At 43.1% G+C, this 26,753-nt stretch overlaps 1 protein-coding gene across 1 annotated transcript in view; it reads right to left on the reverse strand.

The window, feature by feature from the left end:
* Positions 1-1,195: 1,195 nt before the first annotated feature.
* LOC139459568 (hemicentin-1-like) overlaps positions 1,196-26,753 on the reverse strand; it is a 125,387-nt gene continuing 99,829 nt past the window's right edge. The window contains exons 60-66 of the mRNA XM_071241121.1: positions 26,475-26,606; positions 25,742-25,870; positions 17,562-17,684; positions 16,651-16,824; positions 10,248-10,370; positions 2,554-2,680; positions 1,196-1,695 (exon numbers count right to left, since the gene is read on the reverse strand). Coding sequence (XP_071097222.1) covers positions 1,320-1,695; positions 2,554-2,680; positions 10,248-10,370; positions 16,651-16,824; positions 17,562-17,684; positions 25,742-25,870; positions 26,475-26,606 — 1,184 coding nt within the window. The 3' untranslated portion in view covers positions 1,196-1,319. The remainder of the gene's footprint in view (positions 1,696-2,553; positions 2,681-10,247; positions 10,371-16,650; positions 16,825-17,561; positions 17,685-25,741; positions 25,871-26,474; positions 26,607-26,753) is intronic.

The raw sequence follows: 26,753 nt of genomic DNA on the forward strand, positions 1-26,753 counted from the left end.
ATTATTATATGGTCGGTCCCTTTGAGGGAAACAATAATCTCTCATGTTTAACAATGTTTGGATTGATGACAACAAGCAACATGATATGCAATGAGAAAAGACCTGAAACATGCCACAAAATGAAGGGACACTGTGCTGAATATTATTATCATTATGTTTTAGACATATTCAACAGCCTGAGACAAGTATTTCATATATTCACTGTGTACCAACCTTATATCTTATACATATACCATGTACAGACATTAAAAAAGAAATCAAAATGCATTCATAAAACTCCTATGTACACCTTGAGCTACACTGTATAAGGGAAAAGTTTCTGCTTAATCATTGCTTAAAATTTAGTGAAGAAATGATTAGAAGAATTTAAAAAAAAATAGCCAGCGATTATGATTTTAAAAAACAACTGAAATAGGGTTTCAGGATGAAGTTTTACCTTTTGTTTGGATAAAAGTTACAATTTGTTCACAATCAGGTTGAATTTTTTTACATGAGAGCACCATTCATTAAAAAATAAGGTAACTAGTGTGTTTACAGCGTTTCAAATATACTGATGAACAGAAATATGGGCACATGTTTAAAGGGAGACAACCTCAAGCATCTCACCTGAGGCTGACCTGATATCACTTGACAATATATTGGTAGTTGCTGGGGTGCTCAGGGATGTATTTGTGAAAGTGGGCACCATGCATGCTGGGGGTGATCCCACAATATGTGTACGCAATACGCAGTACACATAGCTGGCAGTCACATTACAGGTGACATCATCTCTCTCACCCCTGCAAACATTTGGACTGTAACTCCCAGTCAGAGCACTGGTCTCATCCGTGCTGCTTATTCTGTTCATCTGAAGACACCTCCATGTTACCTTACTTCCATCAGTATATAGTAACAGTATCAAAGATATCAAAAGTCCAGTGTTGAAAGACAATCACTTTGCCTCGATAAACATGCAGAATGACTGATATAATCAAGAACTACATCAGTTTTGTTCCTATTATGCCAAATATCTGGGTCAATATGCAAAATTACACACAAAAAAAGAAAAGAAATGATATCTGGTTAATTTCCTGAAACAAAATCATCATAGTTTAAACAAAAATCTGTTAATATTTTCAAATAGAAAATAAAATAAATTCATCTGGCCTAAAATTTCATGTTGAATATATGTGAGCATTTAAAAGTTCATACAAATATAATTCTAATACTTTCCCCATGTATAAACCCACAAGGCACATGAAATAACTGGAAATTCTTCAAAGTTTGAGGAATTTACGAAAAAACTCAAAATGGAACATTCTGAAAACAAATGATGAAAATTAATACGGCCATGCGGAGACCGATATGTGTATAATGAAGGTGGTTTGATATTGTATATGAATCCTCCGATTATCATACGACTTTGCCCGCACTTTGATACGATACACCTGATTGTCTTGTAATGGTTTCTTGGTGAACACGACACCTTTACCGTTCTCTAGTCGAATCTTAAACTCAATTTTGGGATCGTTGTCAAGAATCTTGAAAGTAGTCTGAATAAGGATTTCGTCGTTCTGATTGTACGCCGTCAGTCGGATGAGATCCTGTGCGATGTTGCCACTGGGGAGGGAGAGTGTGCGGAACTGGATGACGTCTGCGTACTTGGCTCCGGGAGGGCAGGGGATGTTGGGGTTCACACACTCCAGGACACAGAACCTGCAGACATTAAAAGCGGTGAGTGAGTTTGGTTTATCGTCGCTTTTAACAGTATTCCAGTTATATCACAGCATGTCAGCTTAAGGTGGGAGGAAAGCCTGAAGTGATGCAGGTCTCAACATGTTTACCACTTCGGTGAAACCCACGAGCACGAGCACATGATTGGGGCGAACTGGGATTTGAACCCACAATCATAGGTTTCTGGCGTGCCAAAGGGACACCAGACATAATGTCCATTTGGGGAATCAAACCAAGGTCTTTGGCTTGATGAGCCAACACTTCAACTTGGCTACGTGTGTGTGTGTGTGGGGGGCTGCTTGTACAGTCCGGACTGATGCCGATTTATAGTGCTAGCACACTGAGATACCATGCCGCAGTTTAACATGGATATCCCACTCAGACACAGTATACTGACTCTGAGCCGACCAGTCCTTGTTTTAGCCCCTTAATGTCGAGCGCCAGACAGGGTAACAACAAGTACCATCTTTTAACGTCTTTTGGTATGACGCGGCCGGGGATCGAACCCCGGACCTTCCGCTCTCCGGGCGGACGCTCTACCACTAGACCACAGAGGTGGTCGGATGTCTTCTACCAAAACAGTGACGATGTGAAGGATGCTGGTACAAACCAAAGTTAATATTCACTTGTACACATCCAGATATGGCCACCTTTTTATTGATGTTTTGTTGATATTTTTGATAATGGTCCACGGATAACTTTTTTTGGAAGAAACGTTTTTTTTCAAGTTTTCTCAGTTTTATAATATTTTTAAAATTATCTAATGTTGAAAGCTACTTGTGTAAATAAAATGTTGACAAGTGGTGGAGGAGGTGTTTGTGACTGTGATAGACTACATACTGTGTGGTAGGGTCGCGGGCGTAGTCCACTGGGCAGGGAATGTCGATGCAGGAGTGGGATCCGCGAGTGTTGAAGCACATCTTTTCCAACCCACAGTTGATCTGCTTTTCAATACACTCGTTAATATCTGTAACATTCAACATTCAATTGTCGGAACACACAGATCAATAAACTGCAAAGATATTTGGGGAAAAAAACCATGAAATGTTCCACGAGACTTTTAAGAGAGTCAGTACATTCAGAGTACTGTTTTGTTCCGAATAAAGATATCCATTAAGCCAAACGATGAGGCTGGACGAGCCACAAGAACACATGACCTAATTTTACTACACAAAAGATGTAATAGAACACCCGATTTTGTCATTTGTGAGTGTAATGTGGGAGGAAAGCCCTAGTGATGCAGGTTTACCGCTTTGGTGAAACCCACGAGCAATATGAAGAATCAGGTGGTCCTTAACTTCTTTTGTGTAGTATATAAACTGGTTTGGCCTCAGGGACCACACAAGCAAATGTTTTGCTCAGGTATTTGTCCATTCTTCAGCATCCTCTAAACAAACTAATAAATACATCTGCTAATATAATAATCTTATGTTCTACTGCCATTCACTGACAGACTAATCACAGTTATCAAGTATTTATCACTGTTACCAGACTATTATAGAAACTGCCCTCTCTAAATCACATCATTTATCTGCACATGGCAGAGACACTGACATCGTCAACTTAGTAATATAATTAGCAATCTAATAAGTTCCCGTATTGCTGTCTACTTCTGTGTGTGTGTGATGGTGACTTACTCCCCTCATAACAGGGTTGATTTGATTGGGAGTGGATGCATGATGGCGGTGAGTTGGTGTGCTATGTGGTGACAGCATGGAAGATGGCAATGTGGTCAATGGATGATGGACACAACAATGGGAAATGGAACAGAATGGCAGAGAGGGATAGAGGAGGGGAGAGATAGATAGAAAGAATGTGAGAGGGATAGAGAGGAATACAGAAGAGAAATGGAGAGAGAAGTGAGATAGGGACAGGGAAAAGGGGAGGGATGGATAGAGAGAAAGGAAGATAGGTGAGGTCAGGTGAAATGGGGTTTAACGTTACGCCCAAGATTATTGCACTTATATAGCGATCCCATTAGGGGTCAGATAAAGAGAGTTGGGCCTGTTTAGTCACGCTGCCACAGACCCCCATCCTATGAGGGGTCAGACAAATAGAGATGGGCCTATTCAGTCATGCTGCCACAGACCCCTATCCCATGAGGGGTCAGACAAATAGAGATGGGCCTATTCAGTCATGCTGCCACAGACCCCTATCCCATGAGGGGTCAGACAAATAGAGATGGGCCTATTCAGTCATGCTGCCACAGACCCCCATCCCATTAGAGGTCAGACAAATAGAGTTGGGCCTGTTCAGTCGTGCTGCCACAGACCCCCATCCCATTAGGGGTCAGATAAAGAGAGTTGGGCCTGTTCAGTCACGCTGCCACAGACCCCCATCCTATGAGGGGTCAGACAAATAGAGTTGGGCCTGTTCAGTCATGCTGCCACAGACCCCCATCCCATGAGGGGTCAGACAAAGAGAGTTGGGCCTGTTCAGTTATGCTGCCACAGACCCCCATCCCATGAGGGGTCAGACAAATAGAAGTGGGCCTATTCAGTCATGCTGCCACAGACCCCCATCCCATGAGGGGTCAGATAAAGAGAGTTGGGCCTGTTCAGTAACGCTGCCACAGACCCCCATCCCATGAGGGGTTAGACAAGAGAGTTGGGCCTGTTCAGTCGTGCTGCCACAGACCCCCATCCCATTAGGGGTCAGATAAAGAGAGTTGGGCCTGTTTAGTCACGCTGCCACAGACCCCCATCCTATGAGGGGTCAGACAAATAGAGATGGGCCTATTCAGTCATGCTGCCACAGACCCCTGTCCCATGAGGGGTCAGACAAATAGAGATGGGCCTATTCAGTCATGCTGCCACAGACCCCTATCCCATGAGGGGTCAGACAAATAGAGATGGGCCTATTCAGTCATGCTGCCACAGACCCCCATCCCATTAAAGGTCAGACAAATAGAGTTGGGCCTGTTCAGTCGTGCTGCCACAGACCCCCATCCCATTAGGGGTCAGATAAAGAGAGTTGGGCCTGTTCAGTCACGCTGCCACAGACCCCCATCCTATGAGGGGTCAGACAAATAGAGTTGGGCCTGTTCAGTCATACTGCCACAGACCCCCATCCCATTAGGGGTCAGATAAAGAGAATCGGGCCTGTTTAGTCACGCTGCCACAGACCCCCATCCCATGAGGGGTCAGACAAATAGAGTTGGGCCTGTTCAGTCATGCTGCCACAGACCCCCATCCTAGTAGGGGTCAGACAAATAGAGTTGGGCCTGTTCAGTCATGCTGCCACAGACCCCTATCCCATGAGGGGTCAGACAAATAGAGATGAACCTATTCAGTCATGCTGCCACAGACCCCCATCCCATGAGGGGTCAGACAAAGAGAGTTGGGCCTGTTCAGTTATGCTGCCACAGACCCCCATCCCATGAGGGGTCAGACAAATAGAAGTGGGCCTATTCAGTCATGCTGCCACAGACCCCCATCCCATGAGGGGTCAGATAAAGAGAGTTGGGCCTGTTCAGTAACGCTGCCACAGACCCCCATCCCATGAGGGGTTAGACAAGAGAGTTGGGCCTGTTCAGTCATGCTGCCACAGACCCCCATCCCATTAGGGGTCAGATAAAGAGAGTTGGGCCTGTTTAGTCACGCTGCCACAGACCCCCATCCTATGAGGGGTCAGACAAATAGAGATGGGCCTATTCAGTCATGCTGCCACAGACCCCTATCCCATGAGGGGTCAGACAAATAGAGATGGGCCTATTCAGTCATGCTGCCACAGACCCCTATCCCATGAGGGGTCAGACAAATAGAGATGGGCCTATTCAGTCATGCTGCCACAGACCCCCATCCCATTAGGGGTCAGACAAATAGAGTTGGGCCTGTTCAGTCGTGCTGCCACAGACCCCCATCCCATTAGGGGTCAGATAAAGAGAGTTGGGCCTGTTCAGTCACGCTGCCACAGACCCCCATCCTATGAGGGGTCAGACAAATAGAGTTGGGCCTGTTCAGTCATACTGCCACAGACCCCCATCCCATTAGGGGTCAGATAAAGAGAATTGGGCCTGTTTAGTCACGCTGCCACAGACCCCCATCCTATGAGGGGTCAGACAAATAGAGTTGGGCCTGTTCAGTCATACTGCCACAGACCCCCATCCCATTAGGGGTCAGATAAAGAGAATTGGGCCTGTTTAGTCACGCTGCCACAGACCCCCATCCTATGAGGGGTCAGACAAATAGAGTTGGGCCTGTTCAGTCATGCTGCCACAGACCCCCATCCTAGGGGTCAGACAAATAGAGTTGGGCCTGTTCAGTCATGCTGCCACAGACCCCTATCCCATGAGGGGTCAGACAAATAGAGATGGACCTATTCAGTCATGCTGCCACAGACCCCTATCCCATGAGGGGTCAGACAAATAGAGATGGGCCTATTCAGTCATGCTGCCACAGACCCCCATCCCATTAGGGGTCAGACAAATAGAGTTGGGCCTGTTCAGTCGTGCTGCCACAGACCCCCATCCAAGGAGGGGTCAGACAAAGAGAGTTGGGTCTGTTCAGTCATGCTGCCACAGACCCCCATCCCATGAGGGGTCAGACAAAGAGAGTTGGGCCTGTTCAGTTATGCTGCCACAGACCCCCATCCCATGAGGGGTCAGACAAATAGAAGTGGGCCTATTCAGTCATGCTGCCACAGACCCCCATCCCATGAGGGATCAGATAAAGAGAGTTGGGCCTGTTCAGTAACGCTGCCACAGACCCCCATCCCATGAGGGGTTAGACAAGAGAGTTGGGCCTGTTCAGTAACGCTGCCACAGACCCCCATCCCATTAGGGGTCAGACAAATAGAGTTGGGCCCGTTCAGTCATGCTGCCATAGACCCTTATCCCATGAGGGGTCAGATAAAGAGAGTTGGGCCTGTTCAGTCACGCTGCCACAGACCCCCATCCCATTAGGGGTCAGATAAAGAGAGTTGGGCCTGTTCAGTCACGCTGCCACAGACCCCCATCCCATGAGGGGTCAGACAAATAGAGTTGGGCCTGTTCAGTCATACTGCCACAGACCCCCATCCCATTAGGGGTCAGATAAAGAGAGTTGGGCCTGTTCAGTCATGCTGCCACAGACCCCCATCCCATGAGGGGTCAGACAAATAGAGTTGGGCCTGTTCAGTCATGCTGCCACAGACCCCCATCCCATTAGGGTTCAGACAAATAGAGTTGGGCCTTTTCAGTCATGCTGCCCCATCAATCAACAGGCTTGAGGGATGAGCAACACCAATCCTCCCATCACAAGCGTGACTGTATTAGCTGTGACGTCGCTGTAACTCAACACCAGGGATTGATCCAGCTCCACGTTGACGTCACCCCATTTATAACTGGGCACTCAACAGCTCAGAGGGGTTGATCCCAGATTACTTGTGGTACAACATCACCACATCAACGTGACAGATCGTGACATTTCTCACTTAAAGTTGGATGTTGTCATCTTATGAACAGAGATCCACATGCTTAGGTAAAGCTGGTGTTAGGAAGGAATTTTTACAAGTTTATGAGCAAAATATCAGTTTGTCAGCATTGTAGTGAGTTAACACTAGGTGACACTTTATCTCAGTCATCTACCATGGGGATCCATGTTGCAGATGTTTATCACCTCAATGAAGTCCAAGAGCACAGGTATGATTGTTTGTTGTTTAACACCACACTCAGCAATATTCCAGCTATATGATGGCAGTCTGTAAATTATCAAGTCTGGACCAAACAATCTAGTGATTGACATCATGAGCATTGATCTATGCAATTGGGATACGATGACATGCATCAACCAAGTCAGTGAGCCTGACCACCCAATCCATTAGTCGCCTCTTAGACAAACATAGTTGCCTATTACAGCCAGCATGGGTTGCTGAAGACCTATTCTATCCCGGATCTACACAGGCCAGCACAGGTATGGTGCTACCAAACTATAAATCATAAATGGGCAAAATTTAAACTCAGTACAGCATGTTACAGCATGTTACAGCACTGCTGGGCCATCCCTGCCAGTATCACACGGACTAAACCTCATTCATGAATACTCACTTGCTTATACTCAACATTCAGGAAAACCAAACTCTTTTGAAAAAAATCCCATGTTTATAAACCTTCCACTGTTTTGCAAAAGTGATTTTCAAAAACTCAGTGATTTATTTGAACATGTGAAGAGTGTATCAAAAATCAATTTCATTTCTTTAATCTTCAAGACCTTCCTTGAAAAAAGAGACTTTTCTTCTCTTAAGATATCCAAACAAAAAACACAAGGATTACAAGTTCACAAGGTTCACATTCCATAGATCAACAGGGACATCAGAGACGGTCCTCCTAAAACAGACACGTTCTTTAATTCAAAGCTTGAGGGTGCGTTTGAGCAGCTTATTGGATTTATGGAGGCTTTGAGATGAGTTATTGATTTTAATTCCGTATTTTAATCAAGATCAATAAAAAGCGTGTTTGTGAATCTCCACAGTGACATCTGAATTGACTAAAAGATGAGGGAATGGAAGTTTACACAAGTCAGCAATATCACAGTTACTTGCAAACAATCAAGTCTGGTTGACAGCAAGTAAATTGATGAACACCGTTCAGGTATGCTGACACACATTCAGCCAGATCACACACTGAGGTACATGACACACATTCAGTAACATCACACATTGAGGTATGCTGACACACATTCAGACACATCACACATTGAGGTACATGACACACATTCAGCCACATCACACATTGAGGTACAATGACACACATTCAGACACATCACACATTGAGGTATGATGCCACACATTCAGCCACATCACACATTGAAGTACGATGCCAAACATTCAGCCACATCACACATTGAGGTACATGACACACATTCAGCCACATCACACATTGAGGTACATGACACACATTCAGCCACATCACACACTGAGGCACAATGACACACATTCAGCCACATCACACATTGAGGTACGATGACACACATTCAGCCACATCACACATGGAGGTACGATGACACACATTCAGCCACATCACACATTGAGGTACGATGACACACATTCAGCCACATCACACATTGAGGTACAATGACACACATTCAGCCACATCACACATTGAGGTACGCTGACACACATTCAGCCAGATTACACATTGAGGTATGCTGACACTAATTCAGCCAGATCACACATTGAGGTACGATGACACACATTCAGACAGATCACACATTGAGGTACAATGACACACATTCAGCCACATCACACATTGAGATACGATGACACACATTCAGCCAGATCACACACTGAGGTACATGACACACATTCAGCCAGATCACACATTGAGGTACGGTGACACACATTCAGCCAGATCACACACTGAGGTACATGACACACATTCAGCCACATCACACATTGAGGTATGCTGACACACATTCAGCCAGATCACACATTGAGGTACGATGACACACATTCAGCCACATCACACATTGAGGTACGCTGACACACATTCAGCCAGATTACACATTGAGGTATGCTGACACTAATTCAGCCAGATCACACATTGAGGTACGATGACACACATTCAGCCACATCACACATTGAGGTACGCTGACACACATTCAGCCAGATTACACATTGAGGTATGCTGACACTAATTCAGCCAGATCACACATTGAGGTACGATGACACACATTCAGACAGATCACACATTGAGGTACAATGACACACATTCAGCCACATCACACATTGAGATACGATGACACACATTCAGCCAGATCACACACTGAGGTACATGACACACATTCAGCCAGATCACACATTGAGGTACGGTGACACACATTCAGCCAGATCACACACTGAGGTACATGACACACATTCAGCCACATCACACATTGAGGTATGCTGACACACATTCAGCCAGATCACACATTGAGGTACGATGACACACATTCAGCCACATCACACATTGAGGTACAATGACACACAAGCTTGGAAGTGATGTTCCCACGTCCATTGCTCCTATCCCCAATTTAGCACAGAGATGTCTCCAACTCATGAGAACAATTTGATTGGAAAAGTGGGTCCAGGAAATTTATCCAGTAAGAATTGGGATATATTAACCTGGAAAATTTCGGCTCATATGGAGACGAGAAGTGTGTTGAAGGGTTTGGCTTACAGCCTTTTAGTAAGGCATGTGTACACAAGGGCTGGGACGGGTAACCCGAGTACCCAGGTACTCGGGTAGGGTGGTTCCTGAGTAGGACCCGGATACTCACAGGACTACCTGGACCTGTAGTTGGTCACGTGATATATTATTCAATGGCAAAAATTATCTTGAACTTCCATGGTTCCACTATAAGTGACTAATGTTCGCATATCACAGCTGGCTTTAATATTCTACCCAGGGCAAGGTAGACCAGTGGTTGACAGCATGAGCATCAATGCAGCCCAACAATGACACTCTCGGCCACATTCTGGAACCATCCAATCCTCATCACCTAATCAATCAGCTCATTAGACGAACATAGGTTTTGGGAGGTGATCACCATGTGGTCTTATTACAAGTGACATCTTACCGACACAGGAGAAGCCATCCTTTCCGAGTCTGTATCCGAGTGGACAGCGGCAGCGGTAGGAGCCGTTGGTGTTGGTGCAGTTGTGTTGACACTGGTGCTTCCCGATGGCGCACTCATCCACGTCTGTAACCCACAGAAAACAGGTGATTCAGCTACAGGTGGGAATGTTCTCATTGCGATACAGTCAAATATATAAATTGATATTGAGATATTTTTATCATTTTCTTTCGTGCAAAAAATTTACTGAATTTATGATGAGTTTTGTCAAGACCATTAGACAGATATTATTAGGAAACTATAGGTAGTTAAATATCGCAATAACATGAAAGATCTTTGTTTCCAACTTAAAGATTGATAATTAACAAGAATTAGTGTAATTTCAAATTTACAGGTCACTAAGCAGATAAATATTAAATACTGCAAGAGCAACATCTGTTTGTGCAGATAGGAAACCATTCAAACCTGTGTCTAACTTTTAGATCCACTGACAAAATGTGGAACAAAGAATAGAGAATAGTCTTATTCTCTTCCCACCAAACTAATTTAGTTATGAAAAAATGAGTGAGTGAGTATTATTTTTCATGCTGCTTTTAGCAATATTCCAGCAATAGTGGGCGACACCAGAAGTGGGTTTCACACATTGTACCCATGTGGGGAATTGAACCCGGGTCTTTGCATGATGAGTGAACGCTTTAACCACAAGGCTACCAGCTCACATCCCCTATGAAAAAATGAGTCAATAGTGAAGAACAATTATCCTCCTCCTTCACTCAACTGGCACTGTATTTCAAAATGTTTTCAGGTTTTGTTTTACACTTTTGATCCTATGGGTTTGGAAAAAAATCAGTAAACTGAATAATTAAACAAGGTGTTCGAATACACACAATACAGTTGTGTTGGAAAATATGCCCTCATCTGGGTCAGATCATGTTACACCAGATTCACAGAGGGTGAACTGTCATGGACAGTACACAGTGAATGCTGCTTGACATATGACAAAAGATGCATTGATATGATATACCACATCATTATGGGGCCAGAAACCTGTGCTAGCATGATACATGTATATAACATAGAGATATATAACATGGGTGTCAGCAGAGACCATATACCATATACAGTAGGGGTGTTATTACGTGATATACAGCAAGGGTGTTAGTGTGATATACAGCATGGGTGTTAGTGTGATATACACCATGGATGTGAGTGTGATTTACAGCAAGGGTGTTAGTGTGATATACACTATGGATGTTAGTGTGATATACAGCATGGGTGTTAGTGTGATATACACCATGGATGTTAGTGTGATGTACAGTGTGGGCGGTAGTGTGATATACAGCATGGGTGTTAACAGAGACCATATACCACATACGCCATGGATGTTAGTGTGATATACAGCATGGGTGTTAGTGTGATATACAGCATGGGTGTTAGTGTGATATACACCATGGATGTGAGTGTGATTTACAGCAAGGGTGTTAGTGTGATATACACTATGGATGTTAGTGTGATATACAGCATGGGTGTTAGTGTGATATACACCATGGATGTTAGTGTGATGTACAGTAAGGGTGTTAGTGTGATATACACCATGGGTGTTAGCAGAGACCATATACCACATACACCATGGATGTTAGCCTGATATACAGTATGGGCATTAGTGTGATATAGAGCATGGGTGTTAGCAGAGACCATATACCACATACACCATGGATGTTAGTGTGATGTACAGTATGGGCGGTAGTGTGATATACAGCATGGGTGTTAGCAGAGACCATATACCACATACACCATGGATGTTAGTGTGATATACAGTATGGGCGGTAGTGTGATATACAGCATGGGTGTTAGCAGAGACCATATACCACATACACCATGGATGTTAGTGTGATGTACAGTGTGGGCGGTAGTGTGATATACAGCATGGGTGTTAACAGAGACCATATACCACATACGCCATGGATGTTAGTGTGATATACAGCATGGGTGTTAGTGTGATATACAGCATGGGTGTTAGTGTGATATACACCATGGATGTTAGTGTGATTTACAGCAAGGGTGTTAGTGTGATATACACCATGGATGTTAGTGTGATATACAGCATGGGTGTTAGTGTGATATACACCATGGATGTTAGTGTGATGTACAGTAAGGGTGTTAGTGTGATATACACCATGGGTGTTAGCAGAGACCATATACCACATACACCATGGATGTTAGCCTGATATACAGTATGGGCATTAGTGTGATATAGAGCATGGGTGTTAGCAGAGACCATATACCACATACACCATGGATGTTAGTGTGATATACAGTATGGGCATTAGTGTGATATAGAGCATGGGTGTTAGCAGAGACCATATACCACATACACCATGGATGTTAGACTGATATACAGTATGGGCGGTAGTGTGATATACAGTATGGGCGTTAGTGTGATATACACCATGGGTGTTAGTGTGATATAGAGCATGGGTGTTAGTGTGATGTACAGTAAGGGTGTTAGTGTGATATAGAGCATGGGTGTTAGTAGAGACCATATACCACATACACCATGGATGTTAGTGTGATGTACAGTATGGGCGGTAGTGTGATATACAGCATGGGTGTTAACAGAGACCATATACCACATACACCATGGATGTTAGCCTGATATACAGTATGGGCATTAGTGTGATATACAGTATGGGCATTAGTGTAACATACAGTATGGGCGGTAGTGTGATATAGAGCATGGGTGTTAACAGAGACCATATACCACATACACCATGGATGTTAGCCTGATATACAGTATGGGCGGTAGAGTGATATACAGTATGGGCGTTAGTGTGATATACAGCATGGGTGTTAGTAGAGACCATATACCACATACACCATGGATGTTAGCGTGATATACAGTATGGGCATTAGTGTGATATACAGCATGGGTGTTAGCAGAGACCATATACCACATACACCATGGATGTTAGTGTGATGTACAGTATGGGCGGTAGTGTGATATACAGCATGGGTGTTAACAGAGACCATATACCACATACACCATGGATGTTAGCCTGATATACAGTATGGGTGTTAGCAGAGACCATATACCACATACACCATGGATGTTAGTGTGATATACAGCATGGGTGTTAGCAGAGACCATATACCACATACACCATGGAGTGATGTACAGTATGGGCGGTAGTGTGATATACAGCATGGCTGTTAACAGAGACCATATACCACATACACCATGGATGTTAGCCTGATATACAGTATGGGCATTAGTGTGATATACAGTATGGGTGTTAGCAGAGACCATATACCACATACACCATGGATGTTAGCGTGATATACAGTATGGGTGTTAGTGTGATATACAGCATGGGTGTTAGCAGAGACCATATACCACATACACCATGGATGTTAGTGTGATATACAGCATGGGTGTTAAATACGAGGAGTGACTGCAGGCCAGGTGATGAGTTAAGGAACACAGACATAGATACAGCACAGAATCAGACTATGAAGAATAATTCCTCCTGCATTGAAAACAAAATGTGAAGTAATATCAAATTCAGAAAAACATGAAATATCTGTTAAGTCCCATCTCAGGAAAACACTGATATTGAAATTTCATTTCCATGATGGAAATGACAACTAGGACTTTGATATGATGTTCACTTGAACAACAACTTGCAACACACTCCATCAATGCCTTGTTTGAGATGTTGGTAACTTGGAGATAACCAGGATGGAGAGAAAAGAGATCGAGACAACCAAGTTCTACTGTATGGAGGAGATTTTCAATATGGCTGCCATATGATTTGGTGCACAGGTTATAACTGGTTCATGATTAGAGTGTCTGAGTGAGTGAGTTGGGTTTAATGCCACTTTTATCATGGCGTGTAAGCTTGACATGGAAGGAAAGCCTGAAGTGATGCAGGTCTTAGACATTTACCACATTGCTGAAACCCATGAGCTGAAGACCTAGAAACATACTTGGATGAATTGGGATTCAAGCGAGTGAGTGAGTTGGATTTAACGCCGCTTTTAACATTATTCCAGTTATATCACGGCGTGTCAGCTTAATGTGGGAGGAAAGCCTGAAGTGATGCAGGTCTCAGACATTTACCACTTTGGTGAAACCCACGAGCAAAGGTATGGTGCTGACAAATCGGAGCGAACCGGGATTTGAACTCACAATCATAGGTTTCTGGCATGCCCAAGGGACGCAACTCAGCACAGCGAATCGCTGCGCCTTAGACGACTAGGCCATCCGTGCCCCCAATTGGGATCCAAACCAACTCTGCACAGTGAATTGTGTCGTCTTTGACAACTGGGCCACCCGTGCCCCTGGCTCAGGATGAGAGAAGATGTAAAGAATTGACATTTTCCGAAACAAGTAACTCAAGTTTTAAGAAGATGTCGGATCTATCATCACATCAATTCCATGAGAGGATACACAATGAAATCTTTAAACTGTGGAGTAGACAATGGAGCATCCACACTGGGGTACAGGTGCAACCTCCTGCTGTTTGGGGGCCATTTTAACATGGATGCCCCCCTCAGACAGTACACAGACTTCAAACCAACCAGGCCTTGTTTTATGCCCTTTATGGTGAATGCCAGCAGGGTAACAAGAAGTATCGTCTTCTGGTATGACACAACCAGGAATAGAGCCACCAACCTTCCCTTCTCTGGCCAAATGCATTATCCACTCGCCCGTGGAGACAGTCATTAAGCCAGACCCTACAAGACATCCATATAACCGACTGACCCTGTGACACATATCAAGCACTTCATCAGTACAGTTGTACCTCACATCACATGTCTGATACATTTGTATGAAGCTGTTATCAACAGTGAGTGAGTGAGTCTGGTTTTACGCCGCTTTTAGCAATATTCCAGCAATATCACGGCAGGGGACACCAGAAATGGCCTTCACACATTGTACCCATATTGGGAATCGAACCCAGGTCTGCAGTACGACGAGCGAACGCTTGACCCACTACGCTACCCGACCACCCCCTGTAATCAACAGACACAGTCTCAGTTTTTTAGATCCTTGAGAGAACCTGATGACTGGATCGAAAATCATTCTCCTTGACTTTCATACTAAATCTGTTGAAACATTTCCAAGCAGGATGTGTGTACAGAGAGCCCATACATCCAACTTCACTCGCCTCCCCTCCCCACCCCACAATTTTGTTGACAACTTCGTAGTCATCTGCCATTGATTTCTCACTTTTGTAAACTTTGCCAACAAGATGAAAATATACACGAGTTTTAAATGTGCAATAAACCAATATTTTCCAGTGTGAGTGAATGAGTATGGTTTTACGCCGCTTCTAGCAATATTCCAGCAACATCACGGCGGGGGGACACCAGAAATGGGCTTCACACATTGTACCCACAATATTTTCCAAACATACTGAGATACCTATTCATTGGTATTTCAAATCGTGATATACCAGCATAACAGTTATAGTGAGTGAGTGAGTTGGGTTTAACACCGCTTTTAACAGTATTCCAGTTATATCGCGGCATGTCAGTTTAATGTGGGAGGAAAGCCCGAAGTGATGCAGGTGTCAGACGTTTACCACTTCGGTGAAACCAACGAGCACGGGTATGGTGCTGACAAACCTAGAAACATAATTGGGGCGAACCGAGATTCGAACCCACAATCATAGGTTTCTGGTGTGCCCAAGGGATGCAACTCTGCACAGCGAATCGTGGCACCTTAGACGACTTGGCCACCCGTGCCCCCCATAACAGTTATACCATGCACCTCTAATAATAACATATCTCTAAGAGTCATTAAGAAAGTGTAGTTTTAGTTGAGACAGGGTTGGTTTGTGGATGTCTGATTTACTCTTTCACTGTGAAATGGTTCTATAGCGAAGTTACACACGCTTGTCCCTTGGCTTCATCCAATCTGTTTGTTTCTTTGCAACATAACTGTGTCCTTCCCAGTCGTTGATCACCTGCTTGATAAAGGTACTAGCATCGGTACCGAAACATTGCAATGAAAGAAATAAAGAACTTGAAACCCACAAGTCAACTCTGCCTTCAATTATCGTAAGTCATTATCTGTAGGAACCGTTATGCAATATGCGAAGACAACATGTACACGACACAGTACATTGACTCAAACCTTATTTGAATATGTAGGTAGGATTAGATATGGCACTGGGTGAGATATGTGTAAGACAACATTTGGCCCTCTGTGAGTTATACAGCACTTGGCAGTTTTAGTCATCTGATATATGAGAAGCCATGCTGACAGTATGTTGTATATGCGATATAGCCAGTTATACCATGGATATAGTGAACACTTAGATATAGGATATATATGATTCACAAGGACAATATCAGAGTTACTGGACACTAGCAGACACAGGGATCACACAATGCCTACCAATACACCGATCCCGGTGAGTTCTATCAAACTGGGTTCCTGAGGGGCATCTAAGCCGGGGTCTTTTCAATGCACATAAACCATATTTGCAAGACCTAGCCGGTGCCACTGGGTAGCCTTGGTCAGCCTGAGTGTCAGTGGAGTACACTTTGGCAGGCTCTACAAACTCCAGTCCTGCAATCAAATCAGGTCCGAACAAGGCTTAGCGAGGGATTGATGGAGCTGGTCGTTAACAAAGAGAGTGAGGCCTGGTTGTGACAGTCACTTAATTGTGAATCTAATTACTGGGGCCCTTTTTGTGGCTAAACCCAAATTACCATAAGATTTATGAAGGAGAATTATATTAATAAAGCATTATCAAACATGACACTGTTTTTGAAAATATGTACACTTATATTTACATCTTTTTTTATTCAGTTAATTGATTAGGAAATACTTAGAGTAATCTTAACATTGCTTATATTTTCATTTGAACAAAATTTACAATATACAAATGTCTCTTAATTACTTGGCTTACAAATTGAAGTAAATGGACAAAAAAACCTTAAAACTTGAAAAAGTGTTTCTTAATTATCAATCTTGTGAAAATAAAGATATTTTTTGTCATAAGGAAAACACTTTCCCCACTGGCCTAGATGATGACCTGATTTGTTTTCCATTACGGAAATTCCAGAAATTCAAATCTTAATCTATTTCTAAATATACTACTCAAAAGAAGTTAATGATCACCAAATTCTTCCATATTACTAAAGTTAATCTGTCATACCATGACATATTAACTATAGCAATATAAAAGAACTGCATGATCTTTAACTTCTTTTGAGTAGTATATATCTGTAGTTGTATCTGTAAACCAAGTAATGTAAAAGATGCCTCAAGGATGTTTCAGTTTGACACAAAAAAGGTCTAACCAGCACAGGTCTTCTTGTCAGTCAAGCGGACCTGCCCAAACGGACAGATGCACTCAAAACTGGCCCACAAGTTTCGGCATTTGAAGTTGCAAACAGGCGGGATTTGTTCACACTCATTAATATCTGGAATCAAACAGTCTTGGATGAATACATCAAGATACACAAGCTGTATACGGCCTAGCTATGTGGCACACCGTGTTGGTCAATCTATTAGCAGTGTAGGAAAAAAAAGTAACAGTTTTTGAAGGAAAAGAAATACTTTTATCAAGATCTGATATAAACAACATGAACATCAAACTGGAAATCCAATCATCTGTAAAACTGCACAACATATAAACTAAAGTTATACCAGTGAAACCCAGTGAAACCCAGTGAAACCCAGCAAGTCTTTGGTTTGTTGCTGAAACCATATTGTTGTGGTAGCCATATTGAAGATCCCTGGGACAGACATATTAAATAGAACTGCCTTTGGTATGTACTTTGAAGGTTGAAAGTGCCACTGACTGGTTGCTGAACTATGTCTCTAATGTTTTGGTTTCCGGAGAGTTTGTACAATGCGTTCCGTCAAGAATAACTATTAATTGATTCAAATGACTCCAAGACCAAGGAGATATTCTACTTACCTTATTCAACGTAACAAGCACCCAGGGCGCTCTCAAAATTAGAAATAGGGGGCTCTTATTAGAATATTACTTTGTCAAAAAACCCACAGAGTTTCCGTGGTTTATGCTGACAGCCTGAAATGTTTATGTACGACAGATATATTTTACCAGAATTTAACTGCCCATAATTAAGGGTGCATATAACACATGAGTGCATATTATAAGTGAAAAAATAAGTATTGTGTACATTGATCAATTGGAAAGGGTGCTAATTGGGATTGTTCACGAGCCAATATATTAGCAAATATCGCTGTGGGCGCTTAGTACGTCGAATACGATAAGCATTTTTCCACTTAAACCATTCTGGTTAGCTGGTTTCATATGATGATGAATGAAGGAGGACACATTGAGGACTGAACAAAAGTATCAACTGATGTATATATCCACTTTGTACTAAAGGGATTCAAAATTGTGTGTCTGAGTGGGTGAAAGTTGTTTTACATCACAGTCCTCAATACTAGAGCTGCATCATTGTGGTCCGTTATTAACCGAATCTGGACCAGACAAACCATACACAGAGGCAGAAAAAATGCAATTCTATCTTTGGTTGACAAAATTGCATAACGTTCAATTTCAAGTTGTAGTTTCCGTATAATGAAAAGAGCATGATTGCTGTTGTGTCCATTGTTCATATCCATTGACTTTCAGAAGTGAGGCCGACTATGTTAAAAATACCATGAACATTAACAAAACGGGATCAGGTTATAGGGCTGCCAGGTTTGACAAACGGGTTCTATTCACAAAGGCCCTATAAATGCAGATTGGGACATTGTTAGTCAATTGCCAGAACAATGTCACATGATGCTGAGGTGAATAGGATCTAGGCCACTGGCATGTTTAGTGTGGGAAGTTGCCATACGTTGTAACATTCACTGGTCGACCTGAGCTAAACATCATGCTCAGTGCAACAACGAGGTGAGGTGAAATTGGGTTTTACGTTGTGTCCAAGATTATTGCACTTTATAGCGACGTGTGTGTGTGTGTGTGTGTGTGTGTGTGTGTGTGTGTGCATGTGCGTGTGCGTGTGCTAGTCCGGACTGATGCCGATTTATAGTGCTAGCCCAGTGAGATACCAAGCCGTAGTTTAACATGAATACCCCACTCGGACACAGTATACTGACTCCTAGCCGACCAGTCCTTGTTTTAGCCCCTTAATGCCAAGCGCCAAACAGGGTAACAAGTACCAGCTTTTAACGTTTTTAGGTATGACACGGCCGGGGATTGAACCCCAGACCTTCCGCTCTCCGGGCAAAAGCTCTACCACTAAACCACGGAGGCGGTCCAGTGCAACAACGAAGGAAAATTTCTGAGCACCAAAGTGTGACAGTGTTCAGTCATGTTCCATCTTCTTCTTTGGCTCTTACATACAGTAGAACACGGATATAACGAACACGGAGAGAGCGTACCAAAGGATACCACAAACTGATAAAAAATCCCTGATTTATCTCGAATATATTATAAAAAATTACATATATAACAAACTCTCTACAACGGGTACAGCAAACTCTGATCACCATCTACCACTAATTAGTGACGTGTATAGAGAACTAAGGAATCTCAGTCAGTGTCATGTGTCACTGACATTGGCTGTAGGCAATCAGCAGTGAATCAACACAATCACGGATCAACCTTGTTAAACTTAAATGAATGTTATGAAATGTTATCAATTGAATGCTATGAAGTGATCACTGCTAATACAAGTCAATGCTGCAATTACGTGTATTGCGTTTTGTTTTAAACAAGATGGTGGACATTGCCGAGCGAAAACGTATATAACGAACAACGGATATAGCAAATAACGGATATAACATATAACGGATATAACAAACTGATTTCTCTGGTCCCTAGTAGTTCCTTTATCCATGTTCTACTGTAAATGGTTTCAGACTGATCTCAGACGTCTTCCTCAGAATCCAAATGGAGGCTGCCTTATCTTACAACCAAACAAAGGACCTGGAGGGAGATACTAACCTCCACCGATAGAATAAAGACAGATGTCTTCCTCAGAATCCAAATGGAGGCTTCCTTATCTTACAACCAAACGAAGGACCTTAAAGGAGATACTAACCGCCAACGATTGAATAAAGACAGATGTCTTCCTCAGAATCCAAATGGAGGCTGCCTTTTCTTACAACCAACCAAAGGACCTGGAGGGAGATACTAACCTCCGCCGATAGAATAAAGACAGATGTCTTCCTCAGAATCCAAATGGAGGCTGCCTTATCTTACAACCTAACAAACGACCTGGAGGGAGATACTAACCTCCGCCGATAGAATAAAGACAGATGTCTTCCTCAGAATCCAAATGGAGGCTTCCTTATCTTACAACCTAACAAACGACCTGGAGGGAGATACTAACCTCCGCCGATAGAATAAAGACAGATGTCTTCCTCAGAATCCAAATGGAGGCTTCCTTATCTTACAACCTAACAAACAACCTGGAGGGAGATACTAACCTCCGCCGATGGAATAAAGACAGATGTCTTCCTCAGAATCCAAATGGAGGCTGCCTTATCTTACAACCTAACAAACGACCTGGAGGGAGATACTAACCTCCGCCGATAGAATAAAGACAGATGTCTTCCTCAGAATCCAAATGGAGGCTGCCTTTTCTTACAACCAAACAAAGGACCTGGAGGGAGATACTAACCTCCAGCGATAGAATAAAGACAGATGTCTTCCTCAGAATCCAAATGGAGGCTTCCTTATCTTACAACCAAACGAAAGACCTTAAAGGAGATACTAACCTCCGCCTATAGAATAAAGACAGATGTCTTCCTCAGAATCCAAATGGAGGCTTCCTTATCTTACAACCTAACAAACGACCTGGAGGGAGATACTAACCTCCGCCGATGGAATAAAGACAGATGTCTTCCTCAGAATCCAAATGGAGGCTGCCTTATCTTACAACCTAACAAACGACCTGGAGGGAGATACTAACCTCCGCCGATAGAATAAAGACAGATGTCTTCCTCAGAATCCAAATGGAGGCTGCCTTTTCTTACAACCAAACAAAGGACCTGGAGGGAGATACTAACCTCCAGCGATAGAATAAAGACAGATGTCTTCCTCAGAATCCAAATGGAGGCTTCCTTATCTTACAACCAAACGAAAGACCTTAAAGGAGATACTAACCTCCACCGATAGAATAAAGACAGATGTCTTCCTCAGAATCCAAATGGAGGCTGCCTTATCTTACAACCAAACAAAGGACCTTAAAGGAGATACTAACCTCCACCGATAGAATAAAGACAGATGTCTTCATCAGAATCCAAATGGAGGCTTCCTTATCTTACAACCTAACAAACGACCTGGAGGGAGATACTAACCTCCGCCGATAGAATAAAGACAGATGTCTTCCTCAGAATCCAAATGGAGGCTTCCTTATCTTACAACCTAACAAACGACCTGGAGGGAGATACTAACCTCCGCCGATGGAATAAAGACAGATGTCTTCCTCAGAATCCAAATGGAGGCTGCCTTATCTTACAACCTAACAAACGACCTGGAGGGAGATACTAACCTCCGCCGATAGAATAAAGACAGATGTCTTCCTCAGAATCCAAATGGAGGCTGCCTTTTCTTACAACCAAACAAAGGACCTGGAGGGAGATACTAACCTCCGCCGATAGAATAAAGACAGATGTCTTCCTCAGAATCCAAATGGAGGCTTCCTTATCTTACAACCAAACGAAAGACCTTAAAGGAGATACTAACCTCCAGCGATAGAATAAAGACAGATGTCTTCCTCAGAATCCAAATGGAGGCTGCCTTATCTTACAACCAAACAAAGGACCTTGAAGGAGATACTAACCTCCAGCGATAGAATAAAGACAGATGTCTTCCTCAGAATCCAAATGGAGGCTTCCTTATCTTACAACCTAACAAACGACCTGGAGGGAGATACTAACCTCCGCCGATAGAATTAAGACAGATGTCTTCCTCAGAATCCAAATGGAGGCTTCCTTATCTTACAACCTAACAAACGACCTGGAGGGAGATACTAACCTCTGCCTATAGAATAAAGACAGATGTCTTCCTCAGAATCCAAATGGAGGCTGCCTTATCTTACAACCAAACAAACGACCTGGAGGGAGATACTAACCTCCAGCGATAGAATAAAGACAGATGTCTTCCTCAGAATCCAAATGGAGGCTTCCTTATCTTACAACCTAACAAACGACCTGGAGGGAGATGCTAACCTCCATCGATAGAATAAAGACAGATGTCTTCCTCAGAATCCAAATGGAGGCTTCCTTATCTTACAACCAAACAAACGACCTGGAGGGAGATACTAACCTCCACTGATAGAATAAAGACAGATGTCTTCCTCAGAATCCAAATGGAGGCTTCCTTATCTTACAACCAAAGGACCTTGAAGGAGATGCTAACCTCCAGCGATAGAATAAAGACAGATGTCTTCCTCAGAATCCAAATGGAGGCTTCCTTATCTTACAACCAAACAAACGACCTGGAGGGAGATACTAACCTCCACTGATAGAATAAAGACAGATGTCTTCCTCAGAATCCAAATGGAGGCTGCCTTATCTTACAACCAAAGGACCTTGAAGGAGATGCTAACCTCCAGCGATAGAATAAAGACAGATGTCTTCCTCAGAATCCAAATGGAGGCTTCCTTATCTTACAACCAAACAAAGGACCTTGAAGGAGATACTAACCTCCAGCGATAGAATAAAGACAGATGTCTTCCTCAGAATCCAAATGGAGGCTTCCTTATCTTACAACCTAACAAACGACCTGGAGGGAGATACTAACCTCCGCCGATAGAATAAAGACAGATGTCTTCCTCAGAATCCAAATGGAGGCTGCCTTATCTTACAGCCAAACAAACGACCTGGAGGGAGATACTAACCTCCGCCGATAGAATAAAGACAGATGTCTTCCTCAGAATCCAAATGGAGGCTGCCTTATCTTACAGCCAAACAAACGACCTGGAGGGAGATACTAACCTCCGCCGATAGAATAAAGACAGATGTCTTCCTCAGAATCCAAATGGAGGCTGCCTTATCTTACAGCCAAACAAACGACCTGGAGGGAGATACTAACCTCCGCCGATAGAATAAAGACAGATGTCTTCAATTCAAACACAGAACCTTAGTCCTGCCAACATGGTGAACCAAGGTCTTCGTAGCAGACGGGACCTAGACTGTCTTAGACAATGAAAGATCCAGGGGGCTGATGCACACCCCCTTCAAATATGAAGATACTAAACGTGTAAACAATAAGCCAGTCATTTGGTGAAACAATTTTAACAAATATAGTGACTTTCAAATATAGATTGTTTCTCAAATTATTTGAAGTCATTGCCTTTGTTATATTCAGTGTTTCCCCCTTTTCCCACAACTGTATATTGCGTATGCATCCATGGAAGTGATGTTCCCGTATTCCCCGAACAGGACAGATTGTAATGTACGACCACTAATAAAACCAGCTGATGAGAGTTGGGCATGAAGGTGAGGACGTATTGTCCTGATGTACGACCACCCGCTGGATACATGTTCCTCATCTAGAAATACAAACCACATCGATTGTGAATAAATTTCTAAAATAGAGCAGGTGTATTTGACAAATGTAGGTCTAAGCACCATGACCTTTGTCCACGTCATAGTATGACCTCTAATTTCTTGGGTGCTGCTGCACTGAGCGATCTCAGCGATAAGGTGATCGGAACTGCTACAACAACATAGACTTACGACAGTTGTAGTGGTAAGGTGGTTTTGTACAACAGATCTATGAGCTTAATTCAGTTGAGTTGACAAAACCATCGCAGTAGCTCCCACTGACTTTTGAAATTTGGAAGGAAGACATGGCTTTTACCAACATGAAAGAATAATGTTGCATAATGAGAGGGGTGAGTTTGGCTTTCAACACAGCTTTGAACTGTATTTCAATTTGCTGGATGTGGTAGGAAAGCTCTCAGTGATACAGGTCTTTGATGTTCATCCGTTTGGTGACAGGTATGGGTGAAATAGAATTTAAACCCATGATCCTTGGTTTATGGTCTGACTAATGGATGTGAATTGCAGCACCTTAGATGACTTGGCCTCTCAAGCCTCCATTACAAAGTATTATGAAGTACAAAGTGTCTCTTATAACCTACAGGAGAAAGAAGTGTGAATGTAAAGATACAGTCAGAAATATTGCAGCTTATTCTGCTGGCCTGATAAACAAGCGGTTGATAGCATAAGATATTATCCACAGCATGATATCTCAACACAACATTCTCGTTTATATGTAAATTATTACTGGCCAGAGGTTGCCAATATTTGGAGACGACTCCCAACCAATATTGGAGAAACTGACTGAGTGACTGAGGGAGTAAAAAAGGAAGATAGATGTATTGATTTTCTATCTAAAACTCAATGAAAACACATCAGAATGTATCAGTGTCAGCCCTCCCTCTTAAAAAGTTGCTTGTTGTTGTCATGGTGACCTGTAATAATCCAATGAGTGAGTTTGGTTTAACGCCGCTTTTAACAGTATTCCAGTTATATCACGGCTTGTCAGCTTAATGTGAGAGGATAGCCTAAAGTGATGCAGGTCTCAGACGTTTACCTCTTCGTTGAAACCCACGAGCACGGGTTTGGTGCTGACAAACCAAGGAACATAATCGGGGCGAACCGGGATTCAAACCCACAATCATAGGTATCTGGCATGCCCAAGGGAGCAACTCTGCACAGCATATCGCGGCGCCTTAGACAACTGGGCCACCTGTGCCCAACTGTAATAAACCAGACCATACCAACGACCACGAGTGAGTCAGTTGTCTTATTAAAACAATAAAATATTATCTTGTTTGTTTGTTGTTTAACGCCGCCCTCTGCAATATTCCACAGATGTATGACCATGGTCTGTAAATAATCAAGTCTGGACCAGACAACCCAGTATTTGACATCATAAGCATCGATCTATGCAATTGGGATACGATAACATGGATCAACAAAGTCAGAGAGTCTGACCACCCGATCCCATTAGCCACCTCTTACTGTAAGCATGTGTTTGCAGAAGGCCAATTTTTCCACCCGTATCTTCATGGGTCAATAATGTCTTGAAAAAAAAGCATCGTCGGTAAGGAAATGATTTAAGCAGTGACACAAAAATATTAAATGGTTGATCACAGAATACAGTGTAATGAACATCAAATGAAATATTTGTTTGAGTTGGAACTGGTGAGGATGACTAGTAACCTCAAAGTTTCTTCCCTACGAGCCCTTTGAAACACTTACTAGCCTAACATTAACATTCTGACACAGCTTATGATGAATAATTGTTCTCCCTGTTGAAGACGCTTACAGCTTGAGAATATTTTTCATAGCCTGTAAAAGAAGACTGAAATACACTCATGAGAAGCTACTAATAGAATGACGATTGGGATATGGGACATAGGTCATGCAAGGTGGACATTATCTGTTGCATAAACATTGAAGAGAAAGACACACTGAGAGGAACAACCAGCGGACAGGAAGTGGCTACAGCTACCCACAATGCACCACCTACCTGTACAGGGCTGCCCTGGTCCTCGGGATGCCAGGCCTTGAGGACACGTGCACTTGTAGCTGCCGGCGGTGTTTATACACCTCTGGTTGTAGTAGCATCGATGACGACGGCTAGTACACTCGTTAATGTCTGCAGCAGCCAGTCAGTGTGTGAGTGAGTGAAATGGGGTATAGATCAATTTTCATCAACATTTCAAAATGAAATACAGGTTATGAACTCATTAATTCAAAGTCCAAGAGACTACCCAAAATATATGTGTTTTCCATAAACTGAATACTGGTAAGACAATCGCGATGATTACACTGTCATATTGAGTGAGTGAGTTAGGTTTACGCCACTTTGAACAGTGCTTCAGTTTACCAAGTTGGTGAAATCGAAGAGCATGGGTGTGGTGCTGACAAACCTATAAACATTATGGGGAGAACCGGGATTCAAATGAATGACTACAGGCTACAGGCGTGCCCAAGGGACGTAACTCTGCACAGCGACTTGCAGCAACTTAGACGACTGGGTCACCCATGCTCCCTTCACTGTCACATTGAGTTACGTTACCATGGTTTCACATTTCAGCCTTATATAGGAGTAACGGCCAAAGTAGTGCAGGTCTTAGATGTTTACCACTTTGATGAAACTGCCAGGATATGATGACAGACCAAGGATCATAATTAGGATGATTTTGGACCACCAGAAGCCAAGGGCTGCAACATTGTGACCATGTACTTGGTGCACCTACCTATACACTGGCCACTTCGAATCCTCCGGAATCCTGGGTCACAAATGTTGATACATTCGTAGCTTCCGCGGGTGTTGACGCACTCTTGGTCTCGTGGGCAGTTGTGACTTCCCACGATGCACTCATTAATATCTATAGAGGGAAAAACAACACAGTGAGACTCTTCTCAAATTGCAGTATACCACAGCCCACGTTCATAAAGCATCTTAGTACTATGACTATTGTAAGTATGTTAAAGTATGGGAGTTAGGTTCGTCGTAGCTCAAAGATTGCTTTGTG

The sequence above is a fragment of the Haliotis cracherodii genome, unplaced genomic scaffold (assembly GCF_022045235.1).
Source record: "Haliotis cracherodii isolate W230 unplaced genomic scaffold, xgHalCrac1.p SCAF_13, whole genome shotgun sequence".
Lineage (NCBI taxonomy): Eukaryota > Metazoa > Mollusca > Gastropoda > Lepetellida > Haliotidae > Haliotis > Haliotis cracherodii.